The following is a 21,745-nucleotide window of genomic DNA, read 5'->3' as shown; positions in this document are numbered from 1 at the left end:
TGTGTGTGTGTGTGTGTGTTTACACAAACAAATGATCTGGATAACCGAAGTCTATAGTACGAACCCGGCCTAATTCCATCAGGTATGGCAAAGTTAATGGATTGGCTTTCATACTGCTATACTAAAGACAAAGTATTACATGCAAAATGATGGTCTTGCGTAGAACGGTTTTAACAGTAATTTAAGTGTTTTACTACAGCAGTAATAATATAATAGTAGTGTGAATCTTGTTTGTGCCCTGGTGTGTGTGTGTGTGTGTGTGTGTGTGTGGGTTTTTTTTTTTTTAAGCTTTATTTTTACACCCCCCCCCCCCCCCCAATTTTTTTATTTTATAGGGTATGTGTCCTATAGAGACGTAGTCATAGTTACCACAGATGAGATGAATTTAAGAAATCCTATTATAAAGCACATGATGTATCTTATCCTATTATAAAGCTACAGCTAAAGTGGCGATTCATCGCTTATACAATATAACCTCTTCGCCGATTAGGTGCTACAGTGAACACTAAGGGGCGGATTTTCAACCCACAGCTACCACTAGGGGGCGCAAAATGGGGCAGTTCAATTGTTACCCCCGTTTAGACTTACGGTAGCTGCATGGATGACAATTCTCCTCCTAGTTTCCTGCAGGACTTTAGACACGTTTAGCTGCTTTATGTGGCTAAACCCTGTCTGTCTGTGCATGACATGTGATATCCATGGGCGCCCAAACATCAACTGAATTCTGACAATTGTCTCTAATGTCCTAGAAGATGCTGGGGTCCATATTAGTACCATGGGGTATAGACTGGTCCACCAGGAGCCATTGGCACTTTAAGAGTGTGGGCTGGCTCCTGCCTCTATGCCTCTCCTACCAGACTCAGTTTAGAAAATGTGCCCGGAGGAGCCGGTCACAGCTAGGGGAGCTCTCCTGAGCTTTCCTAATTAAAGTTTAGTTTAGAGTTTATTTTTATTTTACAGGGAGGCTGCTGGCAACAGCCTCCCTGCAGCGTGGGACTAAGGGGGGGAGCAGTGTCCTCCCTGCTGGGTCTGAGCCACAGACTCCGCTGACTGGCCACTGAGCTCCAGAGAGGCTGATCGGTCTCCACCGCAGGGGAACCGCTCACCCCAGCAGCATGCCGCCGTCCCCTTACAGAGCTGAAGACAGTGGAGTTAGTCACCGACCCCCCCCTAGCAAGTGGGGGGCCGGTGTGAAGATGGCGGCAACAGGGGAGGGACGGCACCAGAGGCACACTGTGCGGCTTGGTGAGGGGTGCCCTGGGCCAGCGCTTACCCCTCACACTGGTCACCAAGCCTGTCTGGCCCCAGGGAACCCAGTCAGCACAATTCCTCAGGCCAGTTTTCAAGTCAGAAGAGCGGGAAGACCGCGCCATGAAGGGGGCGGAGCTTCTCCTCAGAGCGGACCCTGCAGCGTTCCAGCGCCATTTTCCTGCAGGCTGATAGCTGAGGAAGATCCTGGTCCCTCCACAGCAGCTCCAGATTACTGTATCACGGTACCAGGGGGTTGTAGAAGGGAGGGGAGGCTGATTGTTTGACTGTGTGTCCTATTAAGGAGCACAAATCAGCGCTGATGGGGTTTTTTCTCCTTGTGTAAAGCGCTGGTGGGGGTTGGCTCCAATCTCGGTCTCTCTTGCCATTCTTGGGGGGGGGGAGGGAGAACTGTCTTACCCCATCCTGTGTGTTTGGTGGTCACCTGCAGCAATGTCCAGGGATACATTGTCATGCTGCGGAGGATTTGTCCTCACAGGATGATCCCATTCCATGTAATCAGGTTAGCACTGGTTTAGCACAGATTCCAGCAAGGGAACCAGAGTGGTTTTCCTCTATCAAAACTTGGATTTCTCAGATTTCTGACAGGGTTGCCAGTAATGAGTTGGCAACCCAGGCATTGCAGTCCTTGGTGGCTGTGTGGCCCTTGTCTGGTACTTCGGTTCACCCCACAATATATCCCCACAAACGTGTGCTTGTGCAGGTAACACAGGACGACACGAATACTGATTCTGACACTATAGATGGTGATGGGGATGTTTTGCGGGGGGTCCGCATCTCTCGCAAGGGGAGTACAGTTGTTGGTAGAGGCTATCAGGGATGTGTTAAATGTTAATGATACCACACCTAAGCAGGTTGAGCAGGCTTTCTTCACTAAAAACAAGAAAGCCTCGCTAACCTTCCTTGTGTCAAAAGAGCTGAATGCTATATTCGAAAAGTCCTGGGTGAACCCTGAAAAGAAGTTTCAGATCCCTAAGAGGATTCTGATAGCTTTTCCTTTCCCTGAGGAGGATAGAAAAAAGTGGGAAAACCCGCCTGTTGTTGACTCCTCTGTGTCCAGACTCTCAAAGAAGGTGGTTTTACCGGTACCGGGATCTACTGCCTTAAAGGAGCTGGCAGACAGGAAAATTGATAATACACTGAAATCAGTGGACACTGCTTCAGGGGCCATTTTACATCCCACTATTGCTAGTGCATGGATTGCAAAGGCAATAGTGAAGTGGTCGGCTGCCTTGCTGGAGGATTTGGATACGATGGATAGCGATGAGGTTGCATTGTATTTACGCAATATTCATGATTCTGCAGGTTTCATGGTAGAATCCATGAAAGACCTGTGTTCCATGGCTGCAGGAATTTCTTCCATGTCTGTTTCAGCTCGTCGGAGACTGTGGCTCCGCCAGTGGTTGGCTGACGCGGAATCCAGAAGAAGTGTGGAGTCGCTACCCTATACAGGCCAGGCTCTCTTTGGGGAAGCCCTAGACGCTTGGATTTCTACCGCTACAGCGGGTAAGTCTCCGTATCTTCCCTCAGCAGCTCCTGCTCCGAAGAGATCCTTCTCAGCTACGCAGCAGTCTTTTTGGCCAAACAAGACCAGAAAGGCCAAGTCATCGAATACCTTCTTCAGAGGAGGTAAGGTTAAGTCCAAGAAACCTGCCGCTGCAGGTTCCTAAGAACAAAAGCCTGCTTCAGGTACCCCTAAGTCCTCCGCATGACGGTGGACGGGAGGGCCCGGAGGTGGGCCTGTGGGAGCGAGACTCGGACAGTTCAGTCAGGTCTGGGTCTCATCCGGCCTGGATCCCTGGGTGGTAGATATTGTCTCTCAGGGATACAGGCTGGAATTTCTAAGTCTCCCTCCTCATCGGTTTTTCAAGTCAGGCTTACCAACTCTGTTGCAGGACAGCACAGTGCTACAGGACACTGTCCAAAAGCTGGTGGAGACACAAGTCATTGTGCCAGTACCACCGCACATGCTGACAAAGGGTTACTATTCAGACCTTTTCGTGGTACCGAAACCGGATGGTTCGGTCAGGCCTATCCTGAATCTAAAGTCATTGAACCCCTTTCTAAGGGAGTTCAGGTTCAAAATGGAGTCTCTCAGGGCGGTGATAGCAGGTCTGGAAGAGGGGGAATTCCTGGTATCCCTGTATGTCAAGGATGCGTACCTTCACATTCCGATCTAGCTGCCGCATCAGGCTTATCTCCGATTCGCATTGCTGGACTGTCATTTTCAATTCCAGGCTCTGCCGTTTGGCCTCTCCACAGCACTGAGGGCGTTTACCAAGCTGATGGCGGAGATGATGCTACCCCGAAAACGGTGTGAACATCATTCCTTATCTGGACGATCTCCTTATAAAGGCATCGTCCAGGGAAAGGTTGCGGCAATCCATTGTTCTCACAACACGGCTGCTTCAGAGTCACGGCTGGATTCTGAATTTTCCAAAGTCACATTTAGAACCGACCCGGAGATTGTCGTTTCTGGGAATGATCCTGGACACGGAAGTATAGCGGGTGTTCCTTCCGCGGGACAAGGCGTTGGTGATCCAATCCATGGTCAGGGATGTCTTGAAGCCACCCCGGGTGTCAGTTCATCAATGCATTCGCCTATTGGGAAAGATGGTGGCCTCCTACGAGGCTATCCAGTACAGGAGGTTTCATGCTCTGACCTTCCAACTGGACCTCCTGGACAAGTGGTCGGGATCTCACCTCCACATGCATCAGAGAATTCGTCTGTCGCCATGGGCGGGGATTTCAATCCTATGGTGGCGCCAATTGCCTCACCTGCTGGAGGGCTGCAGGTTCGGGATTCAGGACTGGTTCCTGTTAACGACAGTTGCGAGTCTCCGGGGCTGGGGAGCAGTCACTCAAGGGGTGACCTTCCAGGGAAGGTGGTCAAGCCTAGAAGCCGGCCTGCCCATCAACATTTTGTAACTAAGAGCCGTCTACAACGTTCTTCTTCAGACTGCCCCTCTTCTAAGAAACAGGGCCATTCAAGTACAGTCTGAGAACGTAAGAACAGTGGCTTACATAAACCGACAGGGCGGAATGAAGAGCAGGGCGGTGATGTCAGAGGTCACAAGAATACTCCTCTGGACGGAAAAGCACGTGTTGGCGCTGTCAGCCATCTTCATTCCGGGAGTAGTCAACTGGGAAGCAGACTTCCTCAGCAGACACTATCTCTCCATCCGGGAGAGTGGGGCCTCCATCCGGAGGCATTCAAGGAGGTAACAGATCTTTGGGGTCTACCCCAAATAGACATGATGGCCTCTCGACTCAACAAGAAGCTTCGGCGTTATTGTTTCAGGTCGAGGGACCCTCAGGCAGTGGCGGTGGACGCCCTGGTGTCTCCGTGGGTGTTCCAGTCAGTGTACATGTTTCCACCACTCCCACTCATCCCAAGAATCCTAAAGCTCATAAGGAGAACAGGGGTTCAAGCGATCCTCATTGCCCCGGACTGGCCAAGACGGGCTTGGTACGCGGGCCTTCTGGATCTACTGCAAGAAGAGCCGAGGCCTCTTCCTCTTCTGGAGGACCTGCTGCAACAGGGTCCGTTCGCCTATCAAGACTTACCGCGGCTGCGTTTGACGGCATGGAAGTTGAGCGCCTGATTCTTGCTCGGAAGGGTATTCCGAAAGAAGTGATTCCTACCCTCAAACAGGCTAGGAAAGGGGTAACGTCTAAACATTACCATCATATTTGGAAGAAATATGTTTCTTGGTGTGAGTCCAAGAAGTTTCCTGATGTGGAATTTCCACTGGGACGTTTTCTTCTGTTCCTGCAGGCAGGAGTGGATATGGGGCTGAGATTGGGATCAGTGGAGGTCCAGATTTCAGCCCTGTACATTTTCTTTCAGAAACAATTGGCTGCCCTCCCGGAGCGTCAGACCTTTTTGAAGGGAGTTCTGCATATCCAACCTCCCTTTGTACTGCCTCCGGCGCCTTGGGACCTTAACGTGGTGTTGCAGTTTCTCCAGTCGGATTGGTTTGAGCCTCTACAGGAGGTGGAGCTCAAATTTCTTACATGCAAGGTGGTCACTTTGTAGGCCTTAGCTTCTGCTAGCCGTGTCTCTGAGCTGGGGGCTTTGTCATGCAAAAGCCCTTACTTGATCTTCCATGAGGATAGAGCTGAGCTCCGGACTCGTCGGCAGTTCCTTCCAAAGGTTGTGTCGGCATTTCATATCAACCAACCTATTGTGGTGCCAGTGGCTACTGACCCCTCGATTACTTCAGAGCCCTCACGACATCCAAGGACACTGAAGGTTTATGTGAAGAGAACTTCTTGTCACAGGAAATCGGACTCTTTGTTTGTCCTATACGATCCCAAGAAAATTGGGTATCCTGCTTCTAAACAGTCTATATTTCTTGTTGGATTAGGTTCACTATCCAGCATGCCTATTCTATGGCAGGACTGACGTGTCCAAAATCTGTTAAGGCCCACTCTACTCGTAAGGTGGGGTCTTCCTGGGCGGCTGCCCGGGGTGTCTCGGCAACGCAGTTATGCCGAGCGGCAACTTGGTCGGGGTCGAACACGTTTGCAAGGTTCTACAAGTTCGATACTTTGACCGAACTTCAGATAATCAGAGGCCAATCAGTTTTGCAGGAGCCTCCGCGCTCTCCCTCCCGTTCTGGGAGCTTTTGGTACATCCCCATGGTACTAATATGGACCCCAGCATTCTCTAGGACGTTAGAGAAAATAGGATTTTGGTACCTACCGGTAAATCCTTTTCTCGTAGTCCGTAGAGGATGCTGGGCGCCCGCCCAGCGCTTCGTTTTCCTGCTTATGTTATTTGTTTCAGTACCACTTCGTTTAGTTGCGTACTGCATTGTTACTGGGTAAGTAATGTTTCAGCCATTTGCTGATTAGTCCAAGCTAGTTGACTTGACGTGCCTTGTATGTGTGAGCTGGTATGAATCTCACCACTATCTGTGTAACGCCTTCTCTCGAAGTATGTCGTCTCCTCGGGCACAGTTTCTAGACTGAGTCTGGTAGGAGGGGCATAGATGGAGAAGCCAGCCCACACTCTTAAACTCTTAAAGTGCCAATGGCTCCTGGTTGACCCGTCTATACCATGGTACTAATATAGATCCCAGCATCCTCTACGGACTACGAGAAAAGGATTTACCGGTAGGTACCAAAATCCTATCATTGGGGGACTTGTAACCTATGCTGACCCAGTGGTGGTAATGTTCCTGTGTATGAGTGATGTTGGAGCTGTAGAAAAAAGGTATGCATAATGTGGCCTGACTATTCCTAGCGTTTCTGCATGAAAAAACTTGAGTTAATGGCATTTTCAAGGATGCAAGGAGCCACAAACATGGTTACATCTGTATCTAGCTGGCTGCGATTTAGAGTTGGATGTATACACTAATGAGCTTTAAACAATTTGATATGCTGTTTGTTAATGTGCAATTTTTTTTTTTAATTTTTTTTAAAATCACCATCAGGTATTGATTTTCACAAACTCAAAAATGCCTAGACCTGTATCTCGCTGCAGAGAGCAGCAGAATAATGAAGCAAGTTGGAATTTGATGCTCCAGTACCATGTTTATGGCATTCTGGGGCATCCATGTTCCATACAGGGTTTTTGGATGCCACATAAGCACAGCCTTTTCCATGAGGGTAGCTTGATGCAGCGCTGCATGTTGGGCACAACTCCCCAGAAGTGTCTTGGTGGCCCTAGATTAATCACCATGCTTTTAGTCTGCTTGAAGGTAATAATGCACAGAACTATAAATGGATGGGCGTAATTCAAATAAACTGTGTTTCAGGAATTCCATACTTCATTTATTGTTGAGGCTTCCCCTTTAGATACCCTTCCACAGTGATAAAGATGAACATTAATATGATGTTTCCATGTTCAGTATTCTAAGTTCTTGAGAAGTGATCTCTTCTGCCAATGGTCGCTTCCCTAGAACTCTGCGCACACTGCGCTAATTGTGATGTCTGCAGACATCTGATCAGCTCTGACACATAGGGGTCGATTCTATTCGGCAACTAATGAATAGCGCCGGGAATTAGCTCCCGACGCTATTCAATTCAGCAACTAATTACCTGCAATTGTCGGGAATTCTTCTCTCATCCCCGGGGGATGAGAGAAGAAAGCCGACAAAAGTGCTGCCTCGCGGCCGGCGCGAGGCTGATTCTGTCGGGAATCAGCCTCGCGCCGGGGAGTTAAGTCGGAAAATGCCCGTTCTCCCGACAATTCAACCTGTTTTGTCGGCGAGAACGGGCCATCGCCGACGTAACTAGTTGCTGAATTGAATAGCGTCGGGAGCTAATTCCCGGCGCTATTCATTAGTTGCCGAATAGAATCGACCCCATAGTGGCTGTGCTTCTACTTGTTCCGATTTTCTTCAGAGGACAATTAAAGGGTGGAGACAGGTGAGGATTCAGGGCATGGCATATAGTCTGCTCTGTGCTAATTCCTCCACACCTGCCCACCCAGAGAGAACTGCATATAAAGGGAGATGGCATTGAAGAGTGAGTACAGGTGGAGTATCCTTTATCCAAAATGCTTGGAGATTTTAGCCAATATTTATAACTTTGTGCATTAAACAAAGTGTGTGTACATTCACACAATTCATTTATAATCCATATACAGCTTTTCTCTAACGTCCTAAGTGGATGCTGGGGACTCCGTCAGGACCATGGGGAATAGCGGCTCCGCAGGAGACAGGGCACAAAAATAAAGCTTTAGGATTAGGTGGTGTGTACTGGCTCCTCCCCCTATGACCCTCCTCCAAGCCTCAGTTAGGTTTTTGTGCCCGTCCGAGCAGGGTGCAATCTAGGTGGCTCTCTTAAAGAGCTGCTTAGAAAAAGTTTTTTAGGTTTTTTATTTTCAGTGAGTCCTGCTGGCAACAGGCTCACTGCATCGAGGGACTTAGGGGAGAGAATTTCAACTCACCTGCGTGCAGGATGGATTGGATTCTTAGGCTACTGGACACCATTAGCTCCAGAGGGAGTCGGAACACAGGTCTCACCCTGGGGTTCGTCCCGGAGCCGCGCCTCCGACCCCCCTTACAGATGCTGAAGATTGAAGGTCCGGAAACAGGCGGCAGAAGGCTTTTCAGTCTTCATGAAGGTAGCGCACAGCACTGCAGCTGTGCGCCATTGTTGTCACACACTTCACACCAAGCGGTCACGGAGGGTGCAGGGCGCTGCTGGGGGCGCCCTGGGCAGCAATATTTTAATACCTTAAGGCAAAAGAATACATCACATATAGCCATTAAGGCTATATGTATGTATTTAACCCATGCCAGTTATCTAAATCTACGGGAGGAAAGCCCGCCGAAATAGGGGGCGGGGCTTATTCTCCTCAGCACACAGCGCCATTTTCCTGCTCAGCTCCGCTGTGAGGAAGGCTCCCAGGACTCTCCCCTGCACTGCACTACAGAAACAGGGTAAAACAGAGAGGGGGGGCATTTTTTGGCGATATATTGGATATATTTAAGCTGCTATAAGGAACAACACTTATATAAGGTTGTTCCCATATATATTATAGCGCTTGGGTGTGTGCTGGCAAACTCTCCCTCTGTCTCCCCAAAGGGCTAGTGGGGTCCTGTCTTCGATAAGAGCATTCCCTGTGTGTCTGCTGTGTCGGTACGTGTGTGTCGACATGTATGAGGACGATGTTGGCGTGGAGGCAGAGCAATTGCCGATAATGGTGATGTCACCCCCCAGGGAGTCGACACCGGAATGGATGGCTTTGTTTATGGAATTACGTGATAATGTCAGCACATTACAAAAATCAGTTGACGACATGAGACGGCCGGCAAACCAGTTAGTACCTGCCCAGGCGTCTCAGACACCGTCAGGGGCTGTAAAGCGCCCTTTACCTCAGTCGGTCGACACAGACACTGACACTGAATCTAGTGTCGACGGTGATGAAACAAACGTATTTTCAAGTAGGGCCACACGTTATATGATCACGGCAATGAAGGAGGCTTTGCATATCTCTGATACTGCAAGTACCACAAAAAGGGGTATTATGTGGGGGGTGAAAAAACTACCTGTAGTTTTTCCTGAATCAGAGGAATTAAATGATGTATGTGATGAAGCGTGGGTTAACCCAGATAGAAAAATGCTAATTTCAAAAAAGTTATTAGCATTATACCCTTTCCCGCCAGAGGTTAGGGCGCGCTGGGAAACACCCCCTAGGGTGGATAAGGCGCTCACACGCTTATCAAAACAAGTGGCGTTACCGTCTCCTGATACGGCCGCCCTCAGGGATCCAGCGGATAGGAGACTGGAAACTACCCTAAAAAGTATATACACACATACTGGTGTTATACTGCGACCGGCCATCGCCTCAGCCTGGATGTGCAGTGCTGGGGTCGTCTGGTTGGATTCCCTGACTGAAAATATTGATACCCTGGATAGGGACAGTATTTTATTGACTATAGAGCAATTAAAGGATGCTTTCCTTTATATGCGAGATGCGCAGAGAGATATTTGCACTCTGGCATCGAGAGTAAATGCGATGTCCATATCTGCCAGAAGGAGTTTATGGACGCGACAGTGGTCAGGTGATGCGGATTCCAAACGACATATGGAAGTATTGCCGTATAAAGGGGAGGAATTATTTGGCGTCGGTCTATCTGATCTGGTGGCCACGGCAACTGCCGGAAAATCCACCCTTTTACCTCAGACCCCCTCCCAACAGAAAAAGACACCGTCTTTTCAGCCGCAGTCCTTTCGTTCCTATAAGAACAAGCGGACAAAAGGACAGTCATATCTGCCTCGGGGCAGAGGAAGGGGTAAGAGAGGGCAGCAAGCAGCCCCTGCCCAGGAACAGAAGCCCTCCCAGGGTTCTGCAAAGCCCTCAGCATGACGCTGGGGCCTTACAAGCGGACTCGGGAACGGTGGGGGGTCGACTCAAGAATTTCAGCGCACAGTGGGCTTGCTCACAGGTGGACCCCTGGATTCTGCAGGTAGTATCTCAGGGTTACAGGTTGGAATTCGAGAAGTCTCCCCCTCGCCGGTTCCTAAAGTCTGCTTTGCCAACGTCTCCCTCAGACAGGGCGACGGTATTGGAAGCCATTCACAAGCTGTTTTCTCAGCAGGTGATAGTCAAGGTACCCCTCCTACAACAGGGAAAGGGGTATTACTCCACGCTATTTGTGGTACCGAAGCCGGACGGCTCGGTAAGACCTATTCTAAATCTGAAATCTTTGAACCTGTACATACAAAAATTCAAGTTCAAGATGGAGTCACTCAGAGCAGTGATAGCGAATCTGGAAGAAGGGGACTTTATGGTGTCCCTGGACATAAAGGATGCTTACCTGCATGTCCCAATTTGCCCTTCACATCAAGGGTACCTCAGGTTCGTGGTGCAAAACTGTCATTATCAGTTTCAGACGCTGCCGTTTGGATTGTCCACGGCACCTCGGGTCTTTTCCAAGGTAATGGCCGAAATGATGATTCTTCTGCGAAGAAGAGGCGTATTAATTATCCCTTACTTGGACGATCTCCTGATAAGGGCAAGGTCCAGAGAACAGCTGGAGGACGGAGTAGCACTAACCCAAGTAGTGCTGCAACAACACGGGTGGATTCTGAATTTTCCAAAATCTCAGTTGACCCCGACAACACGTCTGCTGTTCCTGGGAATGTTTCTGGACACGGTTCAGAAAAAGGTGTTTCTTCCGGAGGAGAAAGCCAGGGAGTTATCCGAACTTGTCAGGAACCTCCTAAAACCAGGGACAGTGTCTGTGCATCAATGCACAAGAGTCCTGGGAAAGATGGTGACTTCTTACGAAGCGATTCCATTCGGCAGATTCCACGCACGAACTTTTCAGTGGGATCTGCTGGACAAATGGTCCGGATCGCATCTGCAGATGCATCAGCGGATAACCTTATCGCCACGGACAAGGGTGTCTCTTCTGTGGTGGTTGCAGAGTGCTCATCTGTTAGAGGGCCGCAGATTCGGCATACAGGACTGGGTCCTGGTGACCACGGATGCCAGTCTGAGAGGCTGGGGAGCGGTCACACAAGGAAGAAACTTCCAGGGAGTATGGTCAAGCCTGGAGATGTCTCTTCACATAAATATACTGGAGCTAAGAGCGATTTACAATGCTCTAAGTCTGGCAAAACCCCTGCTTCAGGGTCAGCCGGTGTTGATCCAGTCGGACAACATCACGGCAGTCGCCCACGTAAACAGACAGGGCGGCACAAGAAGCAGGACAGCAATGGCAGAAGCTGCAAGGATTCTTCGCTGGGCGGAAGATCATGTGATAGCACTGTCAGCAGTATTCATTCCGGGAGTGGACAACTGGGAAGCAGACTTCCTCAGCAGACACGATCTACACCCGGGAGAGTGGGGACTTCATCCAGAAGTCTTCCACATGATTGTGAACCGTTGGGAAAAACCAATGGTGGATATGATGGCGTCCCGCCTCAACAAAAAACTGGACAGGTATTGCGCCAGGTCAAGAGATCCTCAGGCAATAGCTGTGGACGCTCTGGTAACACCGTGGGTGTTCCAGTCAGTGTATGTGTTCCCTCCTCTGCCTCTCATACCAAAAGTACTGAGAATTATACGGCAAAAGGGAGTAAGAACGATACTAGTGGCTCCGGATTGGCCAAGAAGAACTTGGTACCCGGAACTTCAAGAGATGCTCACGGAGGATCTGTGGCCTCTACCTCTAAGACGGGACCTGCTTCAGCAGGGACCGTGTCTATTCCAAGACTTACCGCGGCTGCGTTTGACGGCATGGCGGTTGAACGCCGAATTCTAAAGGAAAAAGGCATTCCGGAAGAGGTCATTCCTACACTGGTAAAAGCCAGGAAGGAGGTGACTGCACAACATTATCACCGCATTTGGAGAAAATATGTTGCGTGGTGTGAGGCCAGGAAGGCCCCCACGGAGGAATTTCAACTGGGTCGATTCCTACATTTCCTGCAAACAGGATTGTCTATGGGCCTCAAATTGGGGTCCATTAAGGTTCAAATTTCGGCCCTGTCGATTTTCTTCCAGAAAGAATTGGCTTCAGTTCCTGAAGTCCAGACTTTTGTAAAAGGAGTACTACATATACAGCCCCCGGTTGTGCCCCCAGTGGCACCGTGGGATCTTAATGTAGTCTTGGATTTTCTCAAATCCCATTGGTTTGAGCCGCTCAAATCGGTGGAGCTGAAGTATCTTACATGGAAAGTAACCATGCTACTGGCCCTGGCTTCAGCCAGGAGAGTATCAGAATTGGCGGCTTTATCATATAAGAGCCCATATCTGATTTTCCATACGGACAGGGCAGAACTGCGGACGCGTCCTCATTTTCTGCCTAAGGTGGTGTCAGCGTTTCACCAGAACCAACCTATTGTGGTGCCTGCGGCTACTAACGAGTTGGAGGATTCCAAGTTGTTGGACGTGGTCCGGGCATTGAAAATATATATTTCAAGAACGGCGGGAGTCAGAAAGTCTGACTCACTGCTTATATTGTATGCACCCAACAAGATGGGTGCTCCTGTTTCTAAGCAGACGATTGCTCGTTGGATTTGTAGCACAATTCAACTTGCACATTCTGTGGCAGGCTTGCCACAACCTAAATCTGTCAAGGCCCATTCCACAAGGAAAGTGGGCTCATCCTGGGCGGCTGCCCGGGGAGTCTCGGCATTACAACTCTGCCGAGCTGCTACTTGGTCAGGGGCAAACACGTTTGCAAAATTCTACAAATTTGATACCCTGGCTGAGGAGGACCTTGAGTTCTCTCATTCGGTGCTGCAGAGTCATCCGCACTCTCCCGCCCGTTTGGGAGCTTTGGTATAATCCCCATGGTCCTGACGGAGTCCCCAGCATCCACTTAGGACGTTAGAGAAAATAAGAATTTACTTACCGATAATTCTATTTCTCGTAGTCCGTAGTGGATGCTGGGCGCCCATCCCAAGTGCGGATTGTCTGCAATACTTGTACATAGTTATTGTTACAAAAAATCGGGTTGTTATTTGTTGTGAGCCGTCTGTTCAGAGGCTCCTACGTTTGTCATACTGTTAACTGGGTTCAGATCACAAGTTATACGGTGTGATTGGTGTGGCTGGTATGAGTCTTACCCGGGGTTCAATATCCTTCCTTATTGTGTACGCTCGTCCGGGCACAGTATCCTAACTGAGGCTTGGAGGAGGGTCATAGGGGGAGGAGCCAGTACACACCACCTAATCCTAAAGCTTTATTTTTGTGCCCTGTCTCCTGCGGAGCCGCTATTCCCCATGGTCCTGACGGAGTCCCCAGCATCCACTACGGACTACGAGAAATAGAATTATCGGTAAGTAAATTCTTATTATACACACAGCCTGAAGGTAATTTAATGCAATATTTTTAATAATTTGTTGTATTTAACAATGTTTGTGTACATTGAGCCATCAGAAAACAAAGGTTTCACTATCTCGCTCAAAAAAATCAGTATTTCGAAATATTCCGTATTTCAGAATATCTGGATATTGGATATTCGACCTGTACTACAGTTTGAAAACCAGTCACCATAGGGCAACATTTCTCAACCAGTGAGACTTGTACCCCTGTGGAGTATGTAGAAATGAGAGATACTTTCTCCTGGTATTTTTGTTCTGAATATATAGTATTTTAATAGTTCTGTTTAGTAACTGGAAAAGTAAGGCTTGCTCCACTTTACTCTTCTATACTGTATTATAGGCACTGCAGTGTCCTTCTCATTATCAGAGGTAGCCCTGAACACTGTACATGTGGTCTGTAACTACTGGTGCTGTTACCGAGAGGAACCTGTTGTGTTTTGCATGTTGAAGTCTGTTATATTTTGGATGTTCTTTCATTAATTTTTTTATTTTCTTTGTTCCTCCCCACTTGTGTCTTGAAACTGAAGCCTGCAGAAATAGATGTGCTGATAGGAAAGGACAGAGAAGGATTCTTCACTAATGGTCTAACTGTTGGAGGAAAGAAATGCTCGGTTATCAGAGACAGCCTGTATGTTGATAACGATTACACAATGGACATCAGGACAAAAAGTCAAGGCGGAGAACCAACATACAACATTTCTGTAGGCAAAGCTGTCAGAGGTAAGGTCTCTAATTGGAAATGGACTGACTCCACTATAAAAGAGTTTCTTTCAAAATACTTTACTTTACTTCAGAGATTCCAAAGTTGTATTACTGTAGGCGGTATTTAGTTGATCTCTACTGGTACATTGGGATCAGCTGTAGCTTACAGGAAACTTGTGTATTATACTGAACTTTAGTAGGAGAGTGTGGACACTTGTGAATCTACAGTACTTACCACGACCAGACGTTCTGGCTCATCCTTATTATCTGACTGCTTGTGACTGTCCACGTGTAGAACAATACACCTCATTTGTGTGTGGGAGAGGGAACCGCTTTCTTTGTATGTAGTGATGCATCAGTCTGCCACTTTTATACCACCCATGCTTCTAGTGGAGGTGGCACCTGATTGGGCACAGTGGTAATTCCAGCCAGGTGCTACATGTGTTGCACAGAACCTGTCCTTGGTGCTTCAGTAGCTAGTAAGGTTCGGTCCTCCCAGTAGTGACTGCTGTCCACTCCCAATGATATACATGAAGGTGTGGCTGGGCGACCCAAACTGGTATTAGATGATGGTCTTGTGGGATATAGCAGAAGGCCAAAAATACAAGTCCTTTAACTTTCTTATCCTTCATTCATTTATAGCTAAACAGACGTTATTTAATGACCAAAACATACAGTAGTTTATAATAAAAATGCTGTGCACGTATACGCACATGTGGAAAACAGTATGTCCATATGCAGGTTTATTTTCCTCCTCCTTTTTATGTTTAGTTCTCCAAAAGGCATAATATCCTTGCAGCACTTCCTCAGACCCAATTGAGATGAACAGATGCACGAAGTGCGCGGTGGCTGGGCAGAAATGTACAAAAGCTGCCTGTGCTGTGAAAGGCCCCATAGTGCTCCAGCTTGTAGAGGTACAATGCATCAGCAGATGCCGCTAACGGAACAAGCCAGTTCCCTTCTCAAGTGTGTGCAAAAACGCAGCAGCTGCTTTATTCCTTTTTGTTTTTTCCTTTAAACACAATAAATGTCTTTGTTTAATTCTAAAATTAAATTCCAGCATGTAACACACAAAGGTCACGTTCCCCCTTTTTGTTTCTGCAGGCTGTCATTAAATCTTCTGTTAGTTAAATTTGGTAACTCTGTATAATGTTTGTAAGACAAAGAGAAGCTATTCTACACCACATTCCTTCTAGGGCTCTGCAGAGCAGTCGGGAGGCTGGGGTTAGAAGGGCCGTTCCACTACTTCAGTATGTATATAAAGGGCTCGTTCCCCCTACACTCACTCTTAGTGATCTGTGATAGGACAGGCAGCAGTCGTGTTCACCCCAACTACTATGATCCAGATCTCATTCTGTTTACACTGACCTCTCATTTTGGCGTGTATGTTTGGAGAATAGAGATATAGATATATAATATGAGAGAGAGAGATACTGGGAAAATAGCATACCGTAGTGGCTTGCTTCCATTTTAGTACAAAAAAATATAATATAGAGAGAGAGAATATGATATAATATTGCATTTGTTTTAATATATATTTTTTAAATTGATGTGCTAAAAGCCTCAGTCTTATCCAGCGTAGTGACTCATGGCTTTAGGAGCGGATATGACCTCACAGGGGGGGAATTTAGGTGTAAGTGATGTGCCATGGCATCCTGCATTTCCTGGCTGTGCACGTATTGGCCACTTACTGTACTGCCAACTTACCAAGTTTTGCAATGCCAGCTCTGTGCCATCTCAGAATGACACATTGCATACAACTGAAACTTAACCCGTATGTCAGTGAGGGTTGGGAGTATAAATCCGGAAAAAAAGTGCCAACGCGATGCGGATTTCTGCCCTTAGTGCGGTGGAAACGGCATCGTGCCGGGCACTCAAGTCTGAGAATGCTGGTTCTCCCAACAAAACAATGTTTAGTGCGGGAGAGCAGGCATTCTCCAACTTACCATTGCACTGTATTGAATAGCCATAGAAGTTAGTTCCCGGTGCTATTCAACTCTCTTAGAATTGAATCAAGCCCAGTGTGTATATGTAGCATTAATCTACAACATCCCTGCTTCTGACTTGTCAGTCACTGTGCTTGGTTTGTAGCTCTGTATACCATGGTAACGGGCATCTCTCTTCTCTTGCAGTCTTGGTCTTTGCGATGGGAAAGGAAGGAGTCCATGGAGGAGGCTTGAATAAGAAGGCATTCGCAATGGCAAAATATTTGAGAGATATGGGGTTCTAAGTGTTAGGCCAACTTACATTCTACGGGGTACAAGAACAATTGCTACTAAACTTTCCTGTCTGAACAAAGCATTCTGTAAACTGGAAATTTTATTAGCAATAACAGGGGTGATGGGGATGAACCTGTGTCTCCTTTGTATCCCTATTTTGGTGGGGAAAGGTGTTCATTATTATTTTATTTTATTTTTTATTAATTCCCCTCCTCCCTCTGAAGTTTTGTTGTGTTTTCAAGCAATTGGTTTATCATGCAATTTGTGTACACAATAGGACAACCCAACAAGATGTTCTGACTACTCTCACCCTCTTCATTGGCACCCTGCCGGCACTTGCTTTGTCTCTTGATTGCATTCATGTCAATCTACCAGACTGTAGATGGTGGTTACAATGTCTTTCATTTTCCCATAATCCTCTCGTTAATGTGTGATTATACATCTGCGCTGCAGTCCCGTAATTGAAATGTCTGCTATTTTTTTCCGTACGCATAGACTGGTAACTCCTGTTCTTGTAGGCCACGTGTCTGGCCCATTGTTGCACACTACATTTGGGAATCCTTGAATAAAAGGTGGGTTTTTATTTCTAAGGCTCTAAAAACGCAGCTCTAGTATCGAATGTAAACTATGCCGCAAACTGTACCTCAAGTTTAAAAAAACAAAACACTTCAGTCCTTTTTCTGATAAATTACCAAGTACCTGCTTGTCGCCGTTTGCTAAAGTATGGCGGCATTGTATTTTGATCTCCATTTTGCCATGAGCTATCTAGCCTGTTTTATGCTGTTTTGCTCCCATCAAGAGGAATTTGGCAAGTGCTTGTAGTCTTGCAATAAGTCTGGACCTAGTACAAGAAGTAGAGGCTCAGCAACTTAAATCTGCAGGACTGCGGCAAGGGCAAGTAAATAATGGCTGTGCGCAGAAATCCCCGAATCCTAATGCAGATTTGTACACCCACTGGACTGATGCCGTTTGCGTGGTTTGAGCACTTACAGCTCAATTTAGTCTTCCTTTGCTCAGACGCAGGTGGGAATAATATGTAACACTATAAATTAGAGGTCCACGGTCTCACTACTTCTCCTATTGTTTGGTTTTTTTAATGCAACTTCTCTATCTTTGGTGTCTTAATTAATAATCCCTGTAATTAATGACTGCGTACGGTGCCACAAGGCTATTGATTTGGCATTGGTCTATAGTGGAAGGATGCGCTTGTGTGTTTTCAGTGCAATAAAATCGTTCTACCTTCACCTCTCCCCAACACTAGAGTTTATGCCAAATAATTTTTTTTTAAAACCGTTTTTAAGCCATTTGCTTGCATTTATTCCTTTGCCAGGGTTGAGATGGAAAATGTAATTATAAAATCTATTTAAAAATTTTTAAATAATAATCTTATACCCAGCATTGCAGCACAACAATGGTTTTCACCTACAGTATCTAGGAGTGAAAATTAGAATTGGTACGTTGAACACCATTTAATGACGGTCTTTGATATAGACCTTTTCACTGTTGTGAACTACAGTATGACGAAGTGATTTTGAGGGTATATTTATAACTTCTTTCTCACGGTGGATCTGTAACTTTAATCCTTTTGAGTTCATTATTCTTAACATGATGGGTAACAGCCCATATCACAAATGTTAACTGATCTACAATCTGGTCTCTTCTCTATAAATATCCATGTTCCTGTTCGTTATGTCGTGAGTTTAGCGCAAATGACAGTGTTGCCTTTCCTGTCTGCCACAAATGTTTTAGGTGGCTTTTGGTTGGTCATAGAGCCTGCTGTACATACACACACTACAGGACTATTTCTGTGTAGTTGCATACAAACTATATCGTGCTATAGTCTCACACAAACTACAAGCCACTTTTGAGCAACATAATGCAGATAACACTGGTGGTAACATGAAGTCCTTCATTTTTGAAGGGGCCGTTAACACAGGCTCTTGGTCAGCTGATATATGATCAGTAGGGAATATCGTCATTAGATTAACCTAATAATAATGTACACTGTTGTGGTATATTTTTGTACATAGGACCAATTGCAACTGCATATTTCTCAAGCACTTAAAGGCTTGAGGTATCCTCAGTAGGTCCGTCACCTAGAGAAAGTGGAGGCTTAAAAAATACTTAGTGTTTCGATTGGCCAGGAACTGGTGACCTAAACGAGATGCGAGGCACTATGCGCCTCAGTGAGGTCACTAGTTTCTGCTGAATTGATAGTTTGCTTTAACCTACTAAATGGCAGCCTTCACTTTGTGTAGAAGACGGGTCAACTTTCGGGAGGTACCACCTTCAGTCTTGTTAAGCTCTTTTTCATTGACCGTATTGAGAATGATGACATTGCTGCTGGGTTATCTCCATAGTTTTAAGGGGGTTGGTAGTTTGCAATAGTTCTGCTGACGAACATTAACACCTAATTAAATAATTGTGGAAACATTGCTGCAGAAACAGTTCAGTACATTTCTTTGTATTATTTCAATGTGTATAACCTGGTTGTCAGTTAAAAGATACTACTCACTGTTTATTTTATTACCAGAAAAATTATTTGTACTGAAGAATAGTAGAAGGAATTCTTTAGACAGAAACTGGCTGCATCCGTGATGGTTTCATATGAAATCTGTGCCATATGACAAAGCTGTGAGATGGTTTTTAACTGACATAAAGTTCCTTTTCCTCCGGAATGGCACTTCTGTAAAGACATTTTAGTATTTTGCTTCTGTTTATGTCTTGTGTATCATGTAAAAAACAAACTGTAAACATTCTTGTTAATTAGTCCATTTCTTTCCCTGCACTTTTGTTACATCTGGGATACGGTCTAACTCATCTGATTTTAATATGCATTTAAAAGAAAATGCCATAAACTATTAAAACACCTTGTTTACAGACAGATGAAATTAAATTTATTCCAACCAAATATTGAATTGTCGTAGTTTTGATTTGAAGGGGACAAAACTGCATAAACATATGGCTAGAATAAGAACAAATTAGTGAAGCCAAAATCCTGGAAATTCCTAAGAGGAAATTTTACTATGCAGCACTTTTCAAAGATGCTGTCTTTACACTGGATTTAAAGGGGCAACAATGAATTTAAAAAAAAAAAAAGCAGCCCTGAATCTTGGGTTTAATATTATTGTCCCTTTAAATGCAAAACATTCATATTCAGTAGTGTCTTTTTTTTTTTTTTTTTTAATCGCGCCTAGAGAGGTCAAATTTAACAGCGTAAAGAAGCTAAACCCGCCCAAAGTAATGGGCGCCAATGCATAAAGTCCTTTTTGGCCGTCCAAACTAGTCACTTTTTGCATATCTGCTTGCCACCCCCATGGGATGTGAGCCGAAATGCCTGTGCTGGTAGCAGATCGCGACCGAATGGAGCAACAGTTGGATGCCATCTACTGGCTGCTAGCAGATCAAACAGTTGAATTCCACCCTATATGTTAAGGTGTATACACACGGTGAGATATTGTCTGATTTCCCTTGAACTCCCCCAGAGCCCAGAAGCACCGATATTGTCTATACACACGGTGCGATATTGGCTCTGTGCGATTTTGAGTATGGCATACTTTGTACTAGATAGTCAAGATTGACTTGCCGGCAGAGTCTATTTTTTCTTCTGACACTGGTCCTGCAGGGCCGTGCATCAGTATCACAAGCTGTGTACACGCGCTGCAATATGTGCTAACTTTTCTTGCGATTTTGACCTATAGTCAAAATCGCAAGAATACATTGCACCGTGTATGCACCTTTAGTATGAGTGTCGGATCTATGACTCTGTGTATGGGACTTTGAATTTCTGGATGCCGGTATTTCTGTTATTTGGAGCACTATGCCTTAAATTTACAAAAAGCTTTTTAAAATAGATGGTTGCAGTGTCATTTGGGAATGCATGAGAATGTTTCGGAGGGGGAAGTTCTGAAGGTGCCAATAGACTACAGCCAATTTGGTCAAACAAAGTCATTTTGCTGTTAAACTACCATGGGCACACACAGCCTGATCCGTTCTCCATCTGATGGGGAATCCTCACATGTTGAATAGGATGGATGGTAGAGGTGATTGGGTGTTGATGTAATCTGACCATGTATGCAGCATTGATTGGCCTAGCCCTAGGTTAATATATGTTACTAATCCTGAGTTTTGGGCATAGGGGCTAATTCAGGTTGGATCACAAATCGCGATCCAACCAGACTTTTTGCGGTCGGGCGCATGCGCCTGTACTACGCATGTGCCCGCACTTTCTGTGGGGAATCCGCAGAAAATGTGTTAATTTTTGCCTGTCAGGCAGGGGCGGGAGGGGGTGGCAACGCTCCGTTTCCAGAGAGGAGACGGAGCGTTACGGGGTGACCCAAATGGTGGGCAGTGTGGCACGAACGGGGGCGTATCGGGGGAGTGGTTGGCTGCGTGACGTCACACGCAGCTGGCGCAACAGGTAAAATGGCACCGGGACTCCTTCGGCCGCAGCTAAGCTGTGCCGGCAGGGGTCCTCTTTTTAATTTCTGCTGACAAGCAGAAATTGTGAAGTGACTGCAATTTCTGCTTGTCGAAGGGGGGAGGCGCCGGTCAGCATAGGATTAGCAGTATTTGCTATCCTTACTGAATTAGCCATCCTTACTGAATTAGCCCCATAATCCAGTAGTAAGGTCTGTAGACCTCACCACAAAGGTCACACAAAATGTGTTGTCCTATGTAAAGCCTCTCCCTGACCACCAGCAACAAAATAAGCTGGTTCATCAACCAATGTTACTATGAATTTTACATTACCAATATAAGAAAGAGGATGAAGTTGAGGAAAGACCTGTTAGGCTGAATAGAGGTGAAGATTTACACAATAGGAGAAGGATTTTCTCACACCGGTGACTGAGCAGTTCCAAATCTAAATGATCTGTCGGACACATCATTGCATCCCAGCTGACTTCAGCCCGCACAGTGTTTAATATTATAGTTCTAGTTTTCCTTCAGCCCCAGCACAGCTGTAACACTTGCAGCTCGCTGTTTCATACCCACTGTATACTTTCTTGATAAAAACCTTTAACATCCCAGCCCACCCTCTGCAATAGTGTAACCTGTTAGTGGCATGGTTATCTTCTGGCCAAAGAAGATTATAGTAATCCACACAAGACCTGACCTGAGCATGTTGCAAGTGCAGGTGCATATTGTAGCTTGTATGTTGCTAGTGCTTGGATTTATAAATAAAAAGCTGTGGCATGTAGATTGGGAGGTCACAATAACTGCTTCTCATGAAGGAGTATGAAAATACTGAGGGCATGAAA

General features: G+C 46.3%; 1 protein-coding gene across 1 annotated transcript in view; it reads left to right on the top strand.

Annotated features, from left to right (window-relative positions):
• PFN2 (profilin 2) overlaps positions 1-19,395 on the top strand; it is a 58,930-nt gene extending 39,535 nt beyond the window's left edge. Inside the window, exons 2-3 of the mRNA XM_063916031.1 lie at positions 14,091-14,283; positions 16,398-19,395. Coding sequence (XP_063772101.1) covers positions 14,091-14,283; positions 16,398-16,495 — 291 coding nt within the window. The 3' untranslated portion in view covers positions 16,496-19,395. The remainder of the gene's footprint in view (positions 1-14,090; positions 14,284-16,397) is intronic.
• Positions 19,396-21,745: the final 2,350 nt, after the last annotated feature.

Source organism: Pseudophryne corroboree, chromosome 4 (assembly GCF_028390025.1).
Source record: "Pseudophryne corroboree isolate aPseCor3 chromosome 4, aPseCor3.hap2, whole genome shotgun sequence".
Taxonomy (NCBI): domain Eukaryota; kingdom Metazoa; phylum Chordata; class Amphibia; order Anura; family Myobatrachidae; genus Pseudophryne; species Pseudophryne corroboree.
Note: the sequence above shows the minus strand (reverse complement) of the source record. Positions and strands in the feature narration are given on the sequence as shown.